Raw genomic sequence first — 20,526 nt, forward strand, 5'->3', positions numbered from 1 at the left:
AGCCATCTCCCCGGCCCCCATCACTTAATTTAGATATTTTTTTGCAGAACTGGAGATTGAACTCAGGCCCTTGCACCTGCCAGGGAAGTGCTTATTCTACTGGGCCATCTCCCTGGCCCCTATAAAAACATTTTAAATGTGGGTGTTCTACTTTATCAAAGAAATTTGTTCCTTAACTTGCTGCCGAGACTGTAAGATACAAAAATAGGAGTTAATACAAAAGCCTATGGTAAAACCTTGATCAGTTAAGTTGATAAGTTTTTCTCCTAACTTCATCTGATCACATATGAAAACAAAAGACTTGTCCTTTTATATATGATATGGAATCAAGAGGCTAGTCATAAAAGAGATTAAAAATTTAGGAAATACCTGGATAAAGGTTAAAAGGACTAAAATTGGGTAGCAAAAGAAAAGTATGAGAAACAATTTAAGAAATATCCAAATATATAAGAAGGGTTCTTGCATGGAAAATAGTGACCAGCTATTTTCCATTTCCAAAGAAGGCAAAGGAGAGGAAAACAAACAGAAGCCCAAGATTTTACTTAAATGGATTGATTTCTTCTATGAGTAATAAATATTAGAATGATTTACATCTTACATCTTGGGCAACATTAATCTTACTAGTTAAAGAGGCGTTAAATATTTTTTCTGGAAGACTGATAAATTCTATGGAGAAGTATAAGAATAACCTTCCGGTTATGGTTAGCTATAGATTGTCCCTCAAAGGCCTTATGTATTCAGAGGTAGGGCTTTTGGAAGGTCATTGGATCATGAAAAAGGTACAGTCACTGGTAAATTCATTCACTGCTAAGATCAGCTACTGAATATGCTGATGAAAGGTGGGGGCCTGGTCAGACAACATAGGTCACTGGGGGAAGTATTTAAAAGGTTTGATCTCCTATGATTCCTCCCTTCACTCTCTGCTACATTGCTACCATGAGATGAACAGCTTTCTGCCATGACTTGGGACTTCCACCATGCCAGTTCTGTGTTTGAGCCTACCAATCATGAACTGAAAGTGAGATGTGATAAATTTTTCCTCCTTTAGGCTGTGGTTGTTGGGTATTTTGTCCTAGCAACATGAAAGTGCCTGAGACAGACACTGGTATCAAGAATAGAGTCATTGCTGTGACCCTGTAATTAAGAACCTTTTGACGCTTGTTGGTGAGAGGAGTTTAGAAAAGTTTAGAGATGGTAGGTAGAGAAACTCCTGAATACCACAAGTCAAGTTTGATGGGAAATTCTAGTCAGAGCTCAAAAGACCAGAATGGTAAAGAAATACAGATGATAAAGGTCAACCTTAGGAGTTTTCAGTTGGGAACAACTTGTTCACTGGCAGTTGGGCTACAGGCCATCTGTGTGGTATTCTGGCAGAAAATTTGTCATCATTCTGCCCCTGTCCTAAGACATGGTGAGGGACTGAGATTAAGGGTGGTAGATTAATTAATTAGTCTGCTGCAAAAAATTTTGAGATAGTCTTAGAACAATGGGCTATAACATGGGTACAGCTTGCTGCTTTCAGTCAGGTTTATAGTAGGAAACAAGAGCAAAAATCCCTTTTTAAAAGTTTTCAGTTTGGCTAGATAGAAAGCACCTGCAAAACTGAAGCAAAGGAGAGCATGATTGCTAAAACAATTAGCACTACAAAGAAGCCAAATATTCTATGTGAGGGCAGTAGGAATGATGCCTCTAAGATATAAGAGTGAGCACCAAGACCCTACCCTTCACAGCTTCAAGAGTACAAAAATGAAAACCTTTATTATGAGCAAAATGCCCAAGGCACCCTGCTAAGAAAAGCTACCTGGTGAATTCATTCTGGGGATTTGGGTTACAGTGCTCAACCATACAGACTCTCAGAGGTCTCTGCAGCCATGATCCAAGGGAGTGCAAGTACTGTGCAAGCTGGCAGCAGAACAGTATGCCAACATCATCCTCATGGTATTTATTCAGATCTGCAGAATGCAAAATTTGTAAATCCAAGGAAAATTCCACTCAAATTTCAGTTGAAGGCTGGGAGGCCAAACAGTTTGTCCCCTAGAAGGTAATATATGAAGCTGTGAAAGTGAAACCAAAGTGCAGTGATCTCAAGAAGCTGGAAAAATCAGGAATATCAAGAAAATCTGTAAACAGTAAGCAGAACTCTCTCAATAAGTAGACTAAGAGCTGTCATTGGCAATGCTATAGTGTTAAGGCTACATAAGCCTTTTGTAGCTTATATTTTGCCAAAACTTTCCCTGGTGCTAAACACCAAGCTTTATGATTTTGGTCTTGTTTTGGCCTCCTTCCTTTCTATCTCCCTATTTCTCCTATGTTTACCCTATGACACTGTATATTGACAGAGTTTAATTTTCCTTTTGATCTTTACAGGGGCTCACTGCTAAGAGTTTGCCTTGGGTTTCAGAGTTTACTTCAGACTTGGACTTTTCAGCAACAATTAAAACTATTAGAACTTTGGCAACTCTTTTTTAAAAATTATGTATTTATTTGGCACAGGGTCTCACTATGCAGCTCAGGCTTATAATGATCCTCCCGTCTCAGCCTTTCCAGTGCTGGGATTACAGGCATATGTCACCACGCAGTTTCAGTGGCCAGCATGGCACACCTGGGGCTTCAGGGCGGACATGGCATGCAGTACTGGGGATTGAACCTGGGTCCTTGTGCTTGCCAAGCAGGCACTTAGACTACCAAGCTATCTCCCCAGCCCACTTCAGCAATTCTACAACGGCATTTTGCATAAAGAAAATAGACGAAAGTCTTAATTAAAAGCCAAGAATACAAAGTAAAGCTTGAGGCCTAGAATGTCCTCCAAAGGGCTTATGTGGTTGACGATGGGGATTTTGGAAGGTCTTGGATCATGGAGACACAATACTCATAAGTGGCTCCATCTCCTGGTGAGTTCAGTGACTGAGTATACTGTTTATGGTATGGCATGGTTAAAGGAGGCAGGTCACTGGGAGCACACCCTGGTCCAGTTTCTTCACTCAATCTCTGTTTCTTGGCGCTCATAATGCAAGGAGGCCTTTCTCCCATGCCATTTCTGTATTTGAGCCTGCAAACCATGGATTGTAATCTTAAAACTGTGAGCCAACATAAACTTCTCTTCTTTTAAGTTGTGGGAGTCAAGTAATGGATCCCAGCAAAGAAAGGACCCTAAATACTTCCTACGCATTTTCTTACGATTATCAATTATTTCTTGGAATTGGACATCACATCTTTAATGATTTACTCTTTTGGCTCAAAGACTTGTAATTATAAGAAAATGCATTTCATGAACATTACACATTTATATTATGCATCTAATCCTTTTCTGAAATAGATTTTGAGAGAAGAAGGAAAAGGATACAAACAAGACATAAGAAAAACAAAAGAAACCTAAAGAATGGAAATGTATGCTTGGGGCAAAATGTCTTACACAATCTTTGCTGAGGACATTAAGCAAACTAAAGAGTGAAGATATCTAATACTAGATCTTTCCTTCTTGGATCTCTCCTAAATGCTTTCTACATCAATCTATTATCCATTTCCAGAATAAACTCCTAAAAATATACAGCAGAACCTCATTTGCTTTCTTTTACTAATTATGTAAAACTATATGTATTTATTATCCAAAATAAACCAAGATGTTTTCTTAAGGTCACTATGCATTTTAGGCATATAAAAAGAAGACGTTAAAATATGTATCCAACTAAAATTATTTAACTCAATATTTAATAACTTTTAAAGTGATGAATGATGAATGTAAATAATACAAAACCTAAACCTGACACATTCTTTTTTCCACCCATTTTAATACCACAATTGTATATACCTATGTTCCATTTAGCTCTTGACTTCAGCAAACTCTGTGTCTCACCCTTTTTAAATATTTCAGTTAAGTTCTAAACATAATATTCCAGAATTCTTACTCCTAAAATTATAGTGAAGCTGTTATTTCTTGTTTTAAAATATGATTAGTCCTACCTGTATTCAGAAGCAGTTATAGAGGGTTTTCTTATTATTTAAAGTTATTTTAAAAATAACTTTAATGACATATTTTTATTAAAATATAAATTATTATTTTAAGTAATATTTTAAAAAGCTTTTCTATCCTGCAGAAACATCATCTCTGAAGGGCAGTTGCTACAGTATACATTTTTGATGCTACTGGTTTAGGCCCAAGAGCCGAGTTCATCTTTTTTTTTTTATGTATTTAGTACAGACTCTACAAGGTCTCACTTGTGATCCTTCTGTCTTCAGCCTCCCAAGCACTGGGATTATAGGGGTACACCACCATGCCCAGTCTCAGTCACCATCTCAGCCCGCCCTGGGCCAGAATCGAATCCAGTTGCTGGCTCTGCCTAAGCCAGTGCTTTAGTCTGATGAGCTATCTGGCCGGTCCTCCAAGTTTATCTTATAAATGAAATCCACCACTCCAGGCTGTGAAAGTCTAAGATTGTGATTCTATCTTGGAATGTATTCTTATTTTGCCTTACTTCCTGTCATTTGCCATCCTAATGGACTTTAAACCTGTAACTTTATCTAAGTTTAGATAAAACTATTGAGCCATTCAGTCTCTACAGCACACAATGAAGAAACTTTTGATGGAAAACAATGTATTACTTAACACTGTGGTTGATGGAAACCTAGCAACCACTGACATCTCCCTCTGATGAGACTTCATATTGTATAGGATGAAAAGCTAAATACTACATTGCTTGGAATGCCTTCTAACTAGAGTTCTGGGTGAGTGAGTTCTTTTTATAATAGGGAAAGTAAAAAATGAGCAGAGGCCATTTTATTTTAGTGATTTCCTTTTGGCAAGCATAGTCAGTGAGTCCTGAAATTGTTCAGAGCAGTACTCCCACATCCAGTCACCAGTTTCACAGGTTGCAGGGGCACTGATAGCTTTCTAATCCCTGAGTAACATGGATGGTGATCTCAATCTCTATTACTCCACTCACCAGTGCTAGTGGCGGCTTCTGGACTGCCATCCTGGTTGTAGTAGTTGCTGCAATTCCATATGAGCTCACTTTTGTGATCACTCCTAGAGGCCTCAATGCCTCTGCATCTCTAATCCCATTAAGATAAAGCCTTTCCCAAGGAATGGGAAGCAGGGCTATGCAAGTGTATATACAGAGGCAAATGTACATCACTGCAATTCAGGAATGATTAAAGAGCCCATAATTAGTAAGTGGTTTGACTTCAGATTTCATGCTGTTTTCACTATACCACATCATCTGTTCAAAATCTTAAATTAATGAATGCACTAAATATTACATTATGTCTTGAGACTACAGCAGGAACAAACAGATGACCACACAGAAGAGCACTTGTGGTACAGTGCATAAAGTGCTACAAAAGCATGAGGAAAGATGGGAGCACGTAAGTAGGACACCCATCCCTGACCTGAGATCAGTAGAGAAAAGATCTCTTAGCCTGACAGAATGAATCTGACTTAGGGAAGCAGGACTCCAAACAAAAGAACTGGGGCAATGCAAATGTTCAAAGGTAAGAAAGAGCACAATAAGAAATGAGAAGCTAAGGAAACAATGAGACAAACAGCAGGAAGGTAAGTAGGTTCCAGAGCATCTACTGCCTTCTAACTCATGTTGAGCTTTGGTCTAAGAGCAATTGGAAGCAACTAGAAGAATAGAGAAGAGTGACGTGTTCTCTCAGGTACTTTCCTCATCGTTGAGACAAATACTTGATATCCACAACTTAAAGGAAATTTGGCTCATGGTCCGTACAGGTTTTGGCCCAGGTGGCAGGCTCCAGGCAGAGAAGGATTGCTCACAGCATGGCAAACAGGAAACCCTGCTGGCCACACCCAAGGGACTCACCTCTGCTGACCAGACACCATCTCCTACAAGCAATCCAGCCATAAGGCCCATAATTTAATCACCTTCCAAAGCCTACCTATGACCTAGACATAATTCATAGTATATGGGAAGATCAGTAGGCAATATAGGGGATCAATACAGGAGGCAAGGAATCCATTAGGCTGCCTTATAAGTGAGAGTATGAAGACCTGCATCAGGATATACAGTAGATGGTAAGAACAGAACAAAGATATGTAGTAGAAAGAACTGATGGGACTTCACGCACATTCACTTTCAGAGAAGTATATTCTGGTTTCTCTTCACATAGTATAAATCTTTTGCCTTTTACTTTCAGAGAAGTGAAAAAAGAAATTAAAAATGATTCAAATTTTCTATCTTATTCCAAAGTTCATGTTCAAAACATGTATACAACTTTGGTAACTTCTCACATGAGTTTTTTTTTTTTTTAACATGAAACAAAAAGAATGGTTATCTACTAAAACTGAGAGGGAAGCTGGCAGGAGAACATTTGGAAAAGGTCTAATTTAGCCACTTTGTAGAATAAGAAAGAGCTGAGTTGAGAAATAATAAGCCTATAGGAAAGTTCTGAAGACTCAATCTTCAGCTGGTGGTCCTTATCTATGCGGATTTTACACTTTTCTCGAGCATAACTCAGTAGTCAGCATGAAGATGGACAAGCCGAACCAATCAAAATTTTTCAAGAAGAACAAAAAAAGAAAGGCACTGTTGAAAAGGAGCTAAGAATGTAGGTAAGACAGTGGGTGAGAGTGATGAAACATGGTCTCAACATAAACAGAAGTGGAAGGTGGTGAGCTAATAAAAAGGAAGCAAGAACAAAGATATAGAGAGCTCCTGTGACAGCATCTCCCAAACACTATTTCTTAGACATCAATTACACAGGATGTTAACCTCCAATGTGCTCCTCATTAAAAGCTTTCAGGGCCAAGCAAGTTAAGAAAGCCTGGGTAATATAACTTTTACACAGCTTTCCTTCCTGTGCTACTTGTAGGGTATTTAACAAGCTACTATGTTACATAGATGTTTAATAGTTTATCTCCAGATAAATAACCATTTTCCAAACACTTTGGATTATTATATGGTATCTATATTTATCAGAGACTGTCACTAAATTTGTATCTTAAAAATGAACTTTTAGAAAGTCTGATCTGGGAAATAAAAGGTACTGATAATAGAATATTTGAAAAGAAAGTAGCACATCACCAGATAGTAGCTTTCTAAGGCAAAGGTTTACCTGAAAGTTCTCTTAGTTCTTAGAGTTATGAAGTTTTAATCTGATCAAAAAGCTGTTTGACTCTAACACGTAATAAGTATTCATTTATGAAACCAATGTTCCAGGAACATCTATTATTATGTAGTATAGGAGATTTATAAAGTATTCTGAGTGGGACAAACCTCATAATCTATTAGGGGAAACCACACACACACACACACCGACTTCTTTAGAGGGTTTGGCTCTTCCTCACATAACAACAGGTATAGATTCTCTTCAGGGAACTACAGCTATCAATCCAGCCCCAGCTCTGTAAGGAAAACAAGTCTGTAATTTGCAGCTTCATGGTTAAAGACAAAAAGAGAATGTATAAAACATAAATTAAACTAACAAGAATGCTAAATAAACAACTCACTTCATACTCCAATGGAAAAGGGGACAGTAATAATAATATATTGCTGCAATGTTTTTAGGGAACAGAAATCTTGAAAATACGTTAACAATGAGGCTTTGACTGATACAACATAAACCAAGACTTCATACTACTTAATTTTTGAGGAAAAATAAAACTAATGTGATTTCAGGGAAAGTCAGTCTTCCCTAAGGAATTTCTTCACATTAGTTACTATTGCTCTACCACAATAAGACAATGTTTGAGAATTAACTAACATTACTTGATCAAATTTTAGAGAATGTCAAACCCCACATCATAAAATGATGTCCAATCTGTACAAACTTAAAAATATATGAAAAGTTGGACCATGGGATTTAAAACTTACTCTTGCACAGCAGACAACCACTACAAATAATGATCTACTCAGCTTAAAAGTGCATTTTAAATAAGACAAAAAATTCATACATATTTAATTCTTTACAATAAAATTTATACTATATTTTGGTTTCCTTAATAGTAATAGCTAAAAATCACTATACAAATTATATGGAAATCTGTGGTATAATTTTGGAGTTAAGTTTCTGATAAATCACCCCTATTTCTTCCTAAAAATACAATAATCTAACATGAATTAGATTCCATAAAGACGCATTTTTAATTACTGTTTGTATTCCGATGTTCAATCAAATGACTACATCACAGTTGTCTGTCAGCTTTGTAGGGAGCTCAGTCTATCGACAGAACACTTAAGATTATTCTGCCTGATCTATTAAGAATCCTAAAATTTCAGATTAAAAAAATTTGCAGAAAAATGCTATTAAAAAAATAGGGTCTTTTTGACTTAAGGTCATACAACTCAGATGGCTTTGGAGATCATGAGAACATGCTGTATGGTTGAGTAAGGCATGTTATATATAACTATTCTACTCACTTTAGATTGCTTTCCAAGGAAAAAAGTTCAGGAGATGCACAAGTAGCAGGAGATAGAAAAATCATACATTCCACCTGCCCCGCAGCATTAACCACATATGGCAATCTATCTGCATTTTGTGCTTCATGACTCCTTCATTTCAAAGTATATAGCCAGCCATAAAGGGCTGAGTACTAGGAAATGCAAACAAAGTAGTAATGGTGAGCCAAGTAAGTTGGGGTTAGGAACCTTATAGACAAGCAGCAACACCAACAGTAGCAGGAGAAAAAGATGGCCAAAAGGAAAAGAGAAACATCAGAAAAATCAATCACATCTGGAAGGAAATTCCAATATCCATTTTGCAGTAGCAGCAAAAGATTTGAATGTTTACAATTTTCTAGACTCTAGGATGGCAGAAATCACATAATCCTTTCCTGGTATTTAGAATTCTGTGCAGTAGAAAACAGTCTAGTGCTTAGACTTTGACATTCCTTCAGAAGTGGAGGAGAGAAGAAATCAGTATGAAGAGATAGCTAATCTGTTTGCCTATCATTGTGAAATCACATGTCCTGCATTGTTAACTGAAATAGCTTTAAAAAAACATTAGAAAAGAATGCTAGTCCTTGAAAGGGCCCTTATCTTCATCATTCTGTAAGCAACAGAGGTCAGAGAGATTGTCTTGTCATTTCAGTCCTTGTAGTGCCCCTGGCCCCATGCTTCACACATGATAAGGAGCAATAAACCTGAATGGAATGGAGTCTTCTCTATGAGCATCCCCATCTCTTAATCCTTCTTCCTAGTGTTTCTTATTTTTCCCATCTCAGTCCACATTTCTTCACGTAGCTTACATTCCTCTGTCTCTGTAGCCTTAGGGATAATTTAGACAACATGAAATAATGTAACATTGCGTTTATTGAAACAGACCTTTATGTTTACTTTTTTAATTGGAAAAGTAAATGTTAGGAACACTATCCTCTTTTTTCTAAAGTACTTTACAAATTAAATTATGAGAAGTGCCATAACCTTACGTTAAAGATATATTGCTTCGTGATATAAGAAAATAAAATTATAAAATGTTGACTTTTGCCATACTTTTTTCCCTCCTTACTGTCAAATAAAACTGAGGAACAAAATATTGCATAATTGGCTCTAAAAACTAACACAAACTATCCTGATTTCTATGTAAGCATACTTCTAAAGTAGAAAACAATACTCAATGGGAAAAAGACACGTACGTTTCATAGTGCCATCTTCTTCCTCCTCATCCTCACTGTTTATCACCATAGTCCCCAAGTCAGATTCTAGCATTGTGCTGTTGTGTTCAATCATGGTCTGGGCCCCTTCACTCATCGTGCTTGTGGCCCGCATCGTGCTCACACTTTCTGAACTCGTCTTCACCATGGTATGAGAATCCAGCTCATCCTCATCCTGCAAATGAAACACCACGGTAAGAAAGACTTCTCTCGTATAACTGGACTCCTTAACTCTTAACAAGAGTATGCATATATGTTTAATAATTATAAAAATACTATTACTATTAATTTTAATATAAGCATACATATAATGTTACTATAAAAGCCAAAATTATCCAAAATTTAGGAGCCATAGGCAATTAAAGTTCAAGCTATAGAAATTGATGAAACAGAAGGCTCCTAGTTGCTTTTAAAATAAGGGTCAAGATAAATTATCAACAAATATATTACAGAATATGATGACAAATATACAAGAGAATACCTTTAAGATGGAATATGTGGGCACTTTCTTTTACAACAGACAATAATGCTTATAACCTCTACAATAGCCATTAGTTTTTCCTCTTAAATTGTGATAAAATACACATACATGCAAATTACCATCCTAACCATTTCTAAATGTATAGCTTCACGGCTCTACATCCACAATGTAGTACAACCTTCACTACTATACATTTTTATAACTTTATCATCCCAAACAGAAAATGTGACCCTAAACAAGAATTGCTCATTTCCTGCCATTCTCCAGCCCCTAGTTACCTCTATTATACTTTTTGCCCCTATGAATCTGCCTGTTTTAGATACCTCATATAAACAGAACCATACCAGGGATGATCCTTTGTGTCTGGCATATAGCACTTAGCACATGCGTTACAAGATTATTTTCCAGCATTCCTTTTTAAGGATGCATGATATTCTATAGTATGTATATAGCATGTTTTACCTTGTTTATTTGTTGATGAGTACCTGGATATTTTGGTTATTTATACCTTTTGGCTGTTGTGAATAATGCTAAGAACATCACTGTATATGTATCTATTTTCAGTCTCTGCTTTCAATTGTTTTGGGCATGTACCTGCTGGGTCATATGGTAACTCTCTGCTCAAGTTTTGAGAAATCAGTGAACTGTTTACTATAGTAGCTGTTCCAGTTTTACATTTTACATCCTAGAGCAATGCCCAAGGTTCCAATCTCTCTAAATCTTTACAAACATTTATTATTTTTCATTTAGAAAAAATAATAATGACCTTAATGGATTTGAAGTGGTATCTAGCTGTGGTTTGGTTTGTATTTCTCTAACAGCAACATTGAGCCACCTTTCACACACTCACTGGTCATTTGTGTATCTTCTTTGGAAAAAATGCTTATTTTATGCCCATTTTTAAGTGGACTTTTTCTTGGGTGGGGGTCACTGTGAGCTTATCACACATTCTGGAATTAGATGTTCTGGATGTTAAACCCATATCAGATGGATAATTTGTAAATATTTTCTCCTTTTCCATGCATTGTCTTTTTACTCAGTTGACAGTTTCTTTTGATGAACAGTTTTTAATTTTAGTGAAGCCCAGTTTACTAATTTTCTTTCTTTGCCTATGCTTTTGTTATAACATTCCAGTCATTAGCTTTTAAATGTTTCACAGAAGAAATATTAAAAGTATAAATTAGTAATACAAGTACAAATGAAAAGTGCTCCTTAGAACATCACTAAAAGATATACTTGAATAATCATAAATGTACCAAATCCTTTTGATAAAACAAAGAATCTGCAGTTTCGAAAAACTTGATCATGTACTGAAATTCGTGTGTGGTGTGTGTGTGTGTGTGTGTGTGTGTGTGTGTGTGTGTGTGTAAGTATATACTTCAACAGAACTGTATCAACAAAGTCAAGTTCTGACAGGTCAAAACACAAAATACAGAAATATCAATGACATCTAACAACTTAGGCAATTTGAAGTAACAGTACTTGGGTGGCTACTTACTTGATCAACCTTCTCTTCCTAAACCTACACACTAAGTTTAGGCATTATTTCTCAGTCTTTCACTTTTCGTTATGGCCTTCTTCTCTTAGAAGACCTCTTTACTGTTGTGCTTTCAACTATGTGTCTTAACCATTTGAATGCTTAACTCCACCCAAAATTCAACTTTCTCAAATCAGATATTATTTCATCTCTCAATCTGGTTCCTCCTTCCTCCTTGGTCCCCAATAACCACTGCCCAAAAGCATGGTAATCCTCACTAGCTTCCCATAGGCACACATTCTCTTTGGTGCCCTATGCACAATGAGCCCAAAGTACTTCAGAAAAAAATTGCCTTTCATCTTCACCTCTTCCATTCCCACTGCTAGTTGAGCATATTATTCCTTGTCTTATACTTGGGGTACTGTAATATTTTCTAACTAAAGACTTTCCAACTAATTTCTTAGAATCATGAAGATATTAGTTCCAATCCTTTTAAATCACTTTCTAGAATCAGCACTTTAGCCAAACCAACTCTCTGAACTTCACTTTCTTAAGCTGGTATGAACATTAAATGAGAAACCTATGCTAAGTTTTCTTTTGTTATCTGAAACAAGGAAGTTTTACACTCTCCTCAAAGTATACAGTATTATAATAATCTTTCTTATATACTTTGTATCACAATATTCTTCTAATAAAGAATCTATTATAGCTCCTAGTTTTTGCTTACATTAAATTTTAGTTAACATTTCTGCCTACATTTTAATGTTGTCTATGTTTTTTTCTCATTTTATCTTGCCAAATCAATTTTCCCACTGTTCATATATCCTCCATGATAGACAGGCTCACCTTAACTGAATCTTCTTCCATCATAAGCCCATATAATGTTATGCTCATTTGCCTTTTTTGTATCCTGGATATCTTTTCTCCTTAACCATTAATTAATTTTTTTTTCCTTTGCGTATTTGGTATAGGGTCTCACTACACAGATTGGACTTGTGGTGATCCTCCTGTTTTCAGTCTCCCCAGCACTGGGATTACAGGCATGCCCCACTACTCCCAGACTCTGTCACAGCTCAGCCTGCCCTGAGGGCAGGGCCAACAGAGCATTCAGACTGGGGATTGAACCCTAGTTCCCTGTGCTTGACAAAGCAGATGCTTAGCCCACTGAGCTATCCTGCCAGCACCATTAATTAAGTTATATTGACCAAGTATCTGTTCCATCCTTTCCTAATTCAGTTCCTTGCTCACTATTTGCTTTTCCAAACTTCTGTATAATTTATAATCTAATTATCCATGCTTACATTTAAATTTATGAGCCATATTGTGAGCACTTATATTTTTATTTTATAAATATATTACAGGTAAAAATGTTCTGTATTAATTCTGAATTTACAAAAGCACTTTTTATTCTACATTTAAAACATAGTAAATATTTGGTATATATTTACTGTTTCATAGAATTATAAAATCAATTACAGGTAGAAAGAAGTGAACTCAACTGACAATTTATATTTAAAACAACCACCAAACAGAAATTTTGAGTCCCACAAAAATTAAGAGACTTCCCTAAGTTCACACACTTACTTAAAAAAATAAAGCTGGAAACAAGTAACAAGTCCTTTCTTAGTCCAATATTCCACCATATACATGTACCTTACATTTATACTTTTAACTGCTTCAATGGTTAGGCTGGAGGCTTATCAAAGTCAACAGCTTATTCACCAGCTGCATTCTGAGAGTACAATATAAATTAGTGGGTTCATGCCAGTCCAGACCATCATCTTCTCACCTGGACTACTGAAAGAGGTTCCTAATTATTTTCACTATTTCCATTCTTCCCTCTTTTAGTATCACATACTATAGGCAGATTTAGCCTTGAAAAAGATAAATCCCATCACCTTACTCTCTTGCTACAATCTGCATTTGGCCTGCCATCACCCTAAGAATAAAATCCAAATCTTTATCAGGGCCACATGTGATCTGGCCTAGTAACAAGTGCCAACTCCATCTCCTATCACATTCTTCTTATTCACCAAGCTCCAGCTACGCTGGCCTTTTCTGCTGTTTCTTGAGCATTCTAAGCATGTTCCTTATTGAGAGTTTAAATGGGCTGATATCTCAGGCTGGAATTTAACTGAGGTCTCTATTTTGATGTTACCTCTTTTTTTTTTTTTTTTTTTGATGTCACTGCTTTGATGAGGCTTTTTCTTTTTTAAAAATTAATTTTATTAGGAAACAAATAGCAATGAGACAGTTTCAAAACCGATTATTAGGACAGTTTCAATAATTAATACATTGCATATTGTTGTCTTCATAGTGGCTATTCATAGTACAAGATGCAGACATGATATCCCATCCAAACACTATTAGTACAAATCTTTCTTTTCATTGAATTAAGAGAAAGTAGCTGTATATCTATCTTATTTTGTATATACAGATACAAAATGGTCCTTCATTTGTATCCTCTCTTTTTGTTTAGTTTTGTCAGAGAAGGGTATTCCATTACCATTTAAATACTGTAGGTGTGTGAATTCAGAAAAATAATCCAATATAGTCCAATAGTCCCTAATAGTGGTGGGTTATCCATAGGACTGGCCATGTCAGAAGTTGTTAACTTGGGCATGTTATAGCTCAGCATATTAATATGGTTTTACTTTTTATAACTCGTTTTTATACTTTCCTGCTGGATGGTTAAGACCAAGATAAAAAAAAAGACCCATATAACAAGAAATGTAACTTTTGTATCTGCCAAGGTCAGTCCAATCCCCTCAGGATTTATCCTGAAACCCTATACAGCAATTTGTAGATCCTTTGTGAGTGTCAGCCATGTGGATGAGTCCCAGACATTGCTTGACCAATTTGCGTTCTGTGAAAGCCTGAGAGAATGTTTTCTCTCTAGGTGACTCTCCTTAGGCACATTCTACATCAACAATCACTTTCCTCTGTGGCCCCATAATCTCCTTGATCAGTATATTTGGGACACAACTGAGTTACAGGATGTTACAGTACAGGTTCTCTTATGTTCTGAGCCCTCACTGACCTTGAAAAACTAGGACCAAAATGTTGGCTGTCCTTGCAGCTCTTCTTTTTCTCTAATTTTTGGTCTGCAAACTTAAGTTGTTACCCCTCTGGAAGAGAAGCTTAATGATATTCTTACCCTATAACAGGCAGTTGAGCTTAACCTCACTATCTGTCTGAATATTAAACATCTTAGATATAACATGGAACAGGTATTTTTCATCAAGTATTGATATGATAAACTTTAAATCTCTACAGAATGTGAGGAAAAAGGAAAAAAATACATAAAAAATTAAAAATAGGAATAAACAATTACATATTTTTTGCACAGAAATTTACAAATCTAACCACATATAGCATTGTAGCAGGACAATCCTATGCCATTTTTTTCTTATCTCTTGTTTTCATTTATTACCCTTTTTTTAAAACAAACATTTACTTGAGAGACAGTATGGCAGTCATTGGTATGACATGACAAGCAGTATGTATTTAAAACACCAAAATGACAGGCATTCTAAGCATGACCCTAGTATTACACATTGCTATCTTCACTGCAGTTCCTTAGTTCACAGGTATTAGCATATATAGTTAGTCAGGGTGAGAATCCTACCATTTAACTGCTAGCTTCAAAAACCTGCTTAAGATTCTCAGGATCATTGCCTTAACCATCTTGTGCATATAAATGTATGGCTTTGCTCCTGGCATATTTCCTAGCTTTTCTCCTTCGTTGTTTAATCCTTAAGTTCTCGCTTTCCTTTCAATTGTGTTATACCTTTCTATTTTTATTTCTTCTTCTGAGGATGAGGCTTTTTCTGACTATCAATTTAAACTGAAGTCTCCATCATCTCTATTTTTTCATCTTTCTCTATTTTTCACAGCCTATATTTATCTTTCTCTAGCATTAGTATGTAAGTCTGATGAAGGCAAGAGACTTCTTTCAATTATTAAATTCACACTGCTAAACCATCTGGCTTAGTATTTATTGCTAAATCAATTTATATTTTCATTTACTAATTCATTCAATGAGCAATTTATTACACATTTCTAATGTGTCAAGTACTAGACCAGGCATTGGAAAAACAAAGACAAGGAAGACATAGTTTGTTCCATTTTGTTTTTAGTAGCTTGAGGTCTAGGAGAAATCTTGTAAGTGAACAATAAATTCTGAAACAATCTCTTAAGTGCTACAAGAAATGTATTAACAGTGGAGTAAAAATCCAAGCGTAAAGTTTATAATTTTGTCTGTAACAAAAGGCCTCATAAGGGAAATTGCCCTTAAGCCTCTTACTATTTTTAAAAAATTATTAACACAATATACAGTTTAACTCTATACACATATGGGATACCAAGTGATAGTTCAATACATGTATAAAATATGCACTGATACATGGTACTTAATTGTTTCCATCTCATTGTTACTTTGCATTTGTATTTGAAACCTTCAGGTTTCTTCTAGTCACTAAGTCTTGAAGGATGAGTAGACCATATTTGTAACAAATATACATAAATTTTGGGAGGGTTTTTATTTGCAACTTCTATCACAATTCAAACATCCCACATTTAAATCAGGTGTTACTATACTTCTGTGGTATCTTATGCTAATGCCAATCATACACTTTCCATAGTGTGCTTTAACTGTCTATATACATCCTCTATTAGCGTCTAAAATCTCTAAGAGGAAAACCCAGAATTTGTTAACATTTATTCCTGCTATCTAGTAAAAAGCATTGCTCTTATATATTTACAAAAAGAATGTTAAATTCATTATAAGACATTACCAAAGTGTAGATCTAAAACTAGTGTTAATGTGAGGTTATAGCAATACAACTTTATTCAAACTATATTGTTTCATAGAATAGCTACTAAAGAAACTCTGAAAAGAGAAATAGTACTTTAGTGAATTGGTTGGCCATCCATTTAATAATGATAAAAAGTTATCATCAATGAGTTAAATGCATTGTATTAAGATCGTTTTTTAAAACCTATTCCTACTTAATCGTACCATTATTCTTCTCATACAAATTATGAACCTGAAGTTCAATTAGGTTTAAAAATTTGTGCAACAATCATATTACAAGTAAGTGGAGAAGCAATGATTCCAACTAGATCTATCTGATGCTAAATATCAAGATCTAACTTCCAGTTATGCAAGACTTTTAAATTATCTACACTATTTTTCAAGTCCAGGTGGTATGCTAGAGCTTATTTCATTTTGTTAAGAAATGAAGAAGATGACATACATATCAGTGACTGATTTCTACTTTGTCAAACATCTAATTACTAAAACACTGAGATTTATTTTTTCCAGTAGGTTCCAACAAACACGCAGGAAAAACATTGCTTGTCTGTTAGTTTCTTTTTGAAGAATACTACCTTAATATTTTACTATGGTTGCAATGATTTTGTTACCAAAATACATGATCTATTTTCATATGCATGAGCCAATTATCTTTTGTCCTTGTAAGATTCAATGCTGTTACCATTGGAAACATAATATTTAATGTGTATTATTAATATGCCAAGCTGTAAAAGGCTTAAATCAACAACTTCTGACATTTCCAGTCCTGGATTATATTGGATTATTTTGCTGAATTCACACATCTACAATATTTGAATGGTAAAGGAATACCCATCTCTGACAAAAGTAAACCAAAAAGGGAGATATAAATGAAGGACCACTTTGTAGTGAAAAATAATATTTATATCTGTATATACCAATTAGTTAGGTTTGATATACAGCTACTTTCTCTTAGTTCTATGAGAAGAAAAATTTTACTAATAGTGTTTAGACAAGATATCATGTCTGCATCCTGTACTATGAATAACTACTATGAGGACAGCAATATACAATGTATTAATTATTGTAATTGTCCTACTAACCTGTTTTGAAACTGTCTCATTGCTACTTCTTTATCAATAAATTTTTTTAAAAAGAATTAAAAAAAATCCATCTAAGTGGTATGAAGTAGGACTTCTGGGCCCTGCTGCCATACACACTAGACTTGAATCTACAAAGAAATAATAGAGTTTCCAACTCCAAGTTTATACAATTATCTTAGATATTCTTTTTTTTTTTTTTTTTTTTTTGCGGAACCAGGGATTGAACTCAGGCCCCTGTGCTTGCCTGGGAATCACTTATTCCACTGAGCCATCGCCCCTATCTTAGATATTCTACACATTTATACAAACACTGATCAAGTTTGGAGGGGATGGCTCTTGCTGCATTTTATCTTGATGTATACAGTCAGTTTGCTAAAGGATGCTAATCTAATGTACAAATATCTAATGCAGCAAAAATATTGATAATAATAACACCTTACTGTGCATTCAATTCACTAATGAAAGGGTGGCATCTAAAAAGTAATTAATGAAGTACAGGTAAAATGGGAATTAATTTGTGTGAAGCTACAACACACAAAACACTAATAATTCTGTGGTGTTGAAAATTTTCCAGCAACATTTTTTGCTTTTAAAAAATCATTAACTCTGAACTCGCCATACTTAAATTTTAATACTTTTTATATTTTTGAAACAGAATAGTTACTTATGTTTTTCAAAATTAATGCTTCATATATGTATTTATTTATTTTTATGTATTCTGCTATTCCTCAGTGAAGAATAGCAGGATATAAACATCTTGATACTTTAGAAAAAAAGATCTGCAGAACAGATGCTTCCCCACTGCAAAAAGCAGCGAATTCCAGTAAAGAATACAATAGTATTTTCAATCAGTGGTCATCATGTGCCAGGAATGCAAAATGGAATACTGATGATAATCCAGCTTATGAATCATAAAATCCACATGGAATACAAATATTTGTAAACATTATTAGGAAATCCTACTCCATGTTTAAAACATATTCATGCTACATGTCTGAGAAGTAATCAGGCTTTGCATATGATATCTTTATGTTTGCCACATCAACTAGATTCTAAAGGAGTCTTGAAATATTCAGTAAATATTTGAAGATTGTAAGGCTTTTTTTTTTTTTCTTCCTGAGAACCAGGGATTGAACTCAGGCCCTTGCACTTCCCGGGGAAGCGCTTATTCCACTCAGCCATCTCCCTGGCCCCTATAAATGCTCAGATCTACTATTTGTTTTTTGCTTGTGGAACCAGGGTTTGAACTCAGGCCCTTGCACTTGCTTAGTAAGTGCTTATTCCACTGAGGCATCTCCCTGTCCCCCAACCCCCACTTTTGGTGGAACCAGGGATTGAACTCAGGCCCTTGCACTTGCCGGGGAAGCACTTATTCCACTGAGCCATCTCCCTGGCCCTGATTGTAAGGCTTTTTACACAAACATTTTAGAAGGTATTTGCCATCAGCAACACTAAGACAGTTGGACTCATCCTCAAATAGATGTCCTTACTGAAAATTATTTTAATTACTGTATTTCTTTTCTAAGTGATACGCAATCTCTCTTTACTGCAAATACAGTCATACAACAGTACAGTATTAGTCTAAGTAAAATGCTCACAATGGTTTTCATTGAACTAAACAATGCTAATGAATATACATGCTACACCATGGAAAAATTTCAGAAAAAAATCAATGTTTAAGATACATGAACAGACTCTACAGCAACTCCCCGCCCGCCCGCCGAGTAGGAATTTCTGCCGCGTTCCAGGAACCCCTAGACCCAATTCTAGCCCAGGTCCAGTGAGTGTGTGGGAGAGCTTCCTGCTACCCTGCACCAGCCAGACCAAATACCGGTCCCAGACCAGGCGCGGTGTGGGCGAGACCCTCTCCCACCCACTTGTGACGCCCCCCACCACTCCGCAGCACCTCCCCCACCCCGCCCGCTGAGTAGGAATTTCTACCGCATTCCGGGAACCCCCAAACCCAGTCCTAGCGCAGACCCAGTGAGTGTGAGGGAGAGCTTCCTCTCCGCATTACTCCACCTTGCCCCCTCCAGGCACAGCTAAGGCCTGGCATACATGCCTGGGGTGTAACCCTGCACCTGCAATCCCTGCAGAGAGTGTAGAGGATAGATCCACCCAGCTAGTCAAGGAGCAGAACATCTTGTCACAGGGGCACAACAGGTTCATCCTCAACGGCAGCAGCGGGAAGGAGCTGAGCACAGCAGCCAGAACCAAACCAGGCACAGCTGGGTAAGTCCAAACTCTGTAAAGCTGCACCTGAACTTCAGTATGTGCAAAGGTTATAACTACAAAAAAGATCTACAACAAAGGTCAGAAGACAGTGCTACACAAAATGACGAGAAGGAACAAAATGCAACCTCAGAACCCAAGCCTAATCATAACAAGTGCAGAGGACACTAACACACAACAAATTGGAAATCACACAGCTAAAAGCAATGAATCAACAGCTTCTGAAATAAAGAAACAGCTGCAAAAAGAAACAAAAGAACTCAGATTGGAAATAAAAAAAGAAATCCCTGAATTAATAACATCTGCACTAAAGAATCAAATGCAGAAACATATGGAGGAAACCCAGTGCCCACCCAGAACAAGTGCGGAGTACACCAGCTCGGCTCAAATGCACGAACTAATAGTGTCGATAGTAAATAAGCAACAGCAGAAAGATATAGAGGAAATCAGAACGCAATTTTTTTCTGAAATAAAAAAAGAATTCTCAGAACTCATAGCATCTGAAGGAAAGAGGCAACTACAGAAACATAGGGAGGAAAGCCAATCTGAAAAAAACACTGCAGTAAAAGAATTTATAATTGCTTCAAAAGAAGATACTGATAAAAAAATAGAAGAGATTAGAAAAATGACAGAATCCCTGAATGAGCAATACAGGAAAGAAATAGATTGCATGAAGCAGAGTCAAAGAGATATAGAGGAAATTAAACTCTCAATCACAAGCTTGCAAAACCGTATAAGTGAATGTGAAGACAGAGTTTCAGATCTTGAAGATGCTGGTGTAGCTAGTGAAAAGGTAAGAAAGGATCTCTTAAAAACAATGAGGATGCAGGA

General features: G+C 36.1%; 1 protein-coding gene across 3 annotated transcripts in view; it reads right to left on the bottom strand.

Moving 5' to 3' along the window:
- The window catches only part of Stk3 (serine/threonine kinase 3), a 369,078-nt gene that overhangs the window by 108,040 nt on the left and 240,512 nt on the right, over window positions 1-20,526 (bottom strand). For all 3 annotated transcript variants that reach the window (XM_023699944.1, XM_023699946.1, XM_023699945.1), the window contains one exon: window positions 9,590-9,782. In XM_023699944.1, the coding sequence (XP_023555712.1) occupies window positions 9,590-9,782 (193 nt within the window). The remainder of the gene's footprint in view (window positions 1-9,589; window positions 9,783-20,526) is intronic.

This window comes from Octodon degus, unplaced genomic scaffold (assembly GCF_000260255.1).
Source record: "Octodon degus isolate 3935 unplaced genomic scaffold, OctDeg1.0 scaffold00118, whole genome shotgun sequence".
In the NCBI taxonomy this organism is placed as follows: Eukaryota; Metazoa; Chordata; class Mammalia; order Rodentia; family Octodontidae; genus Octodon; species Octodon degus.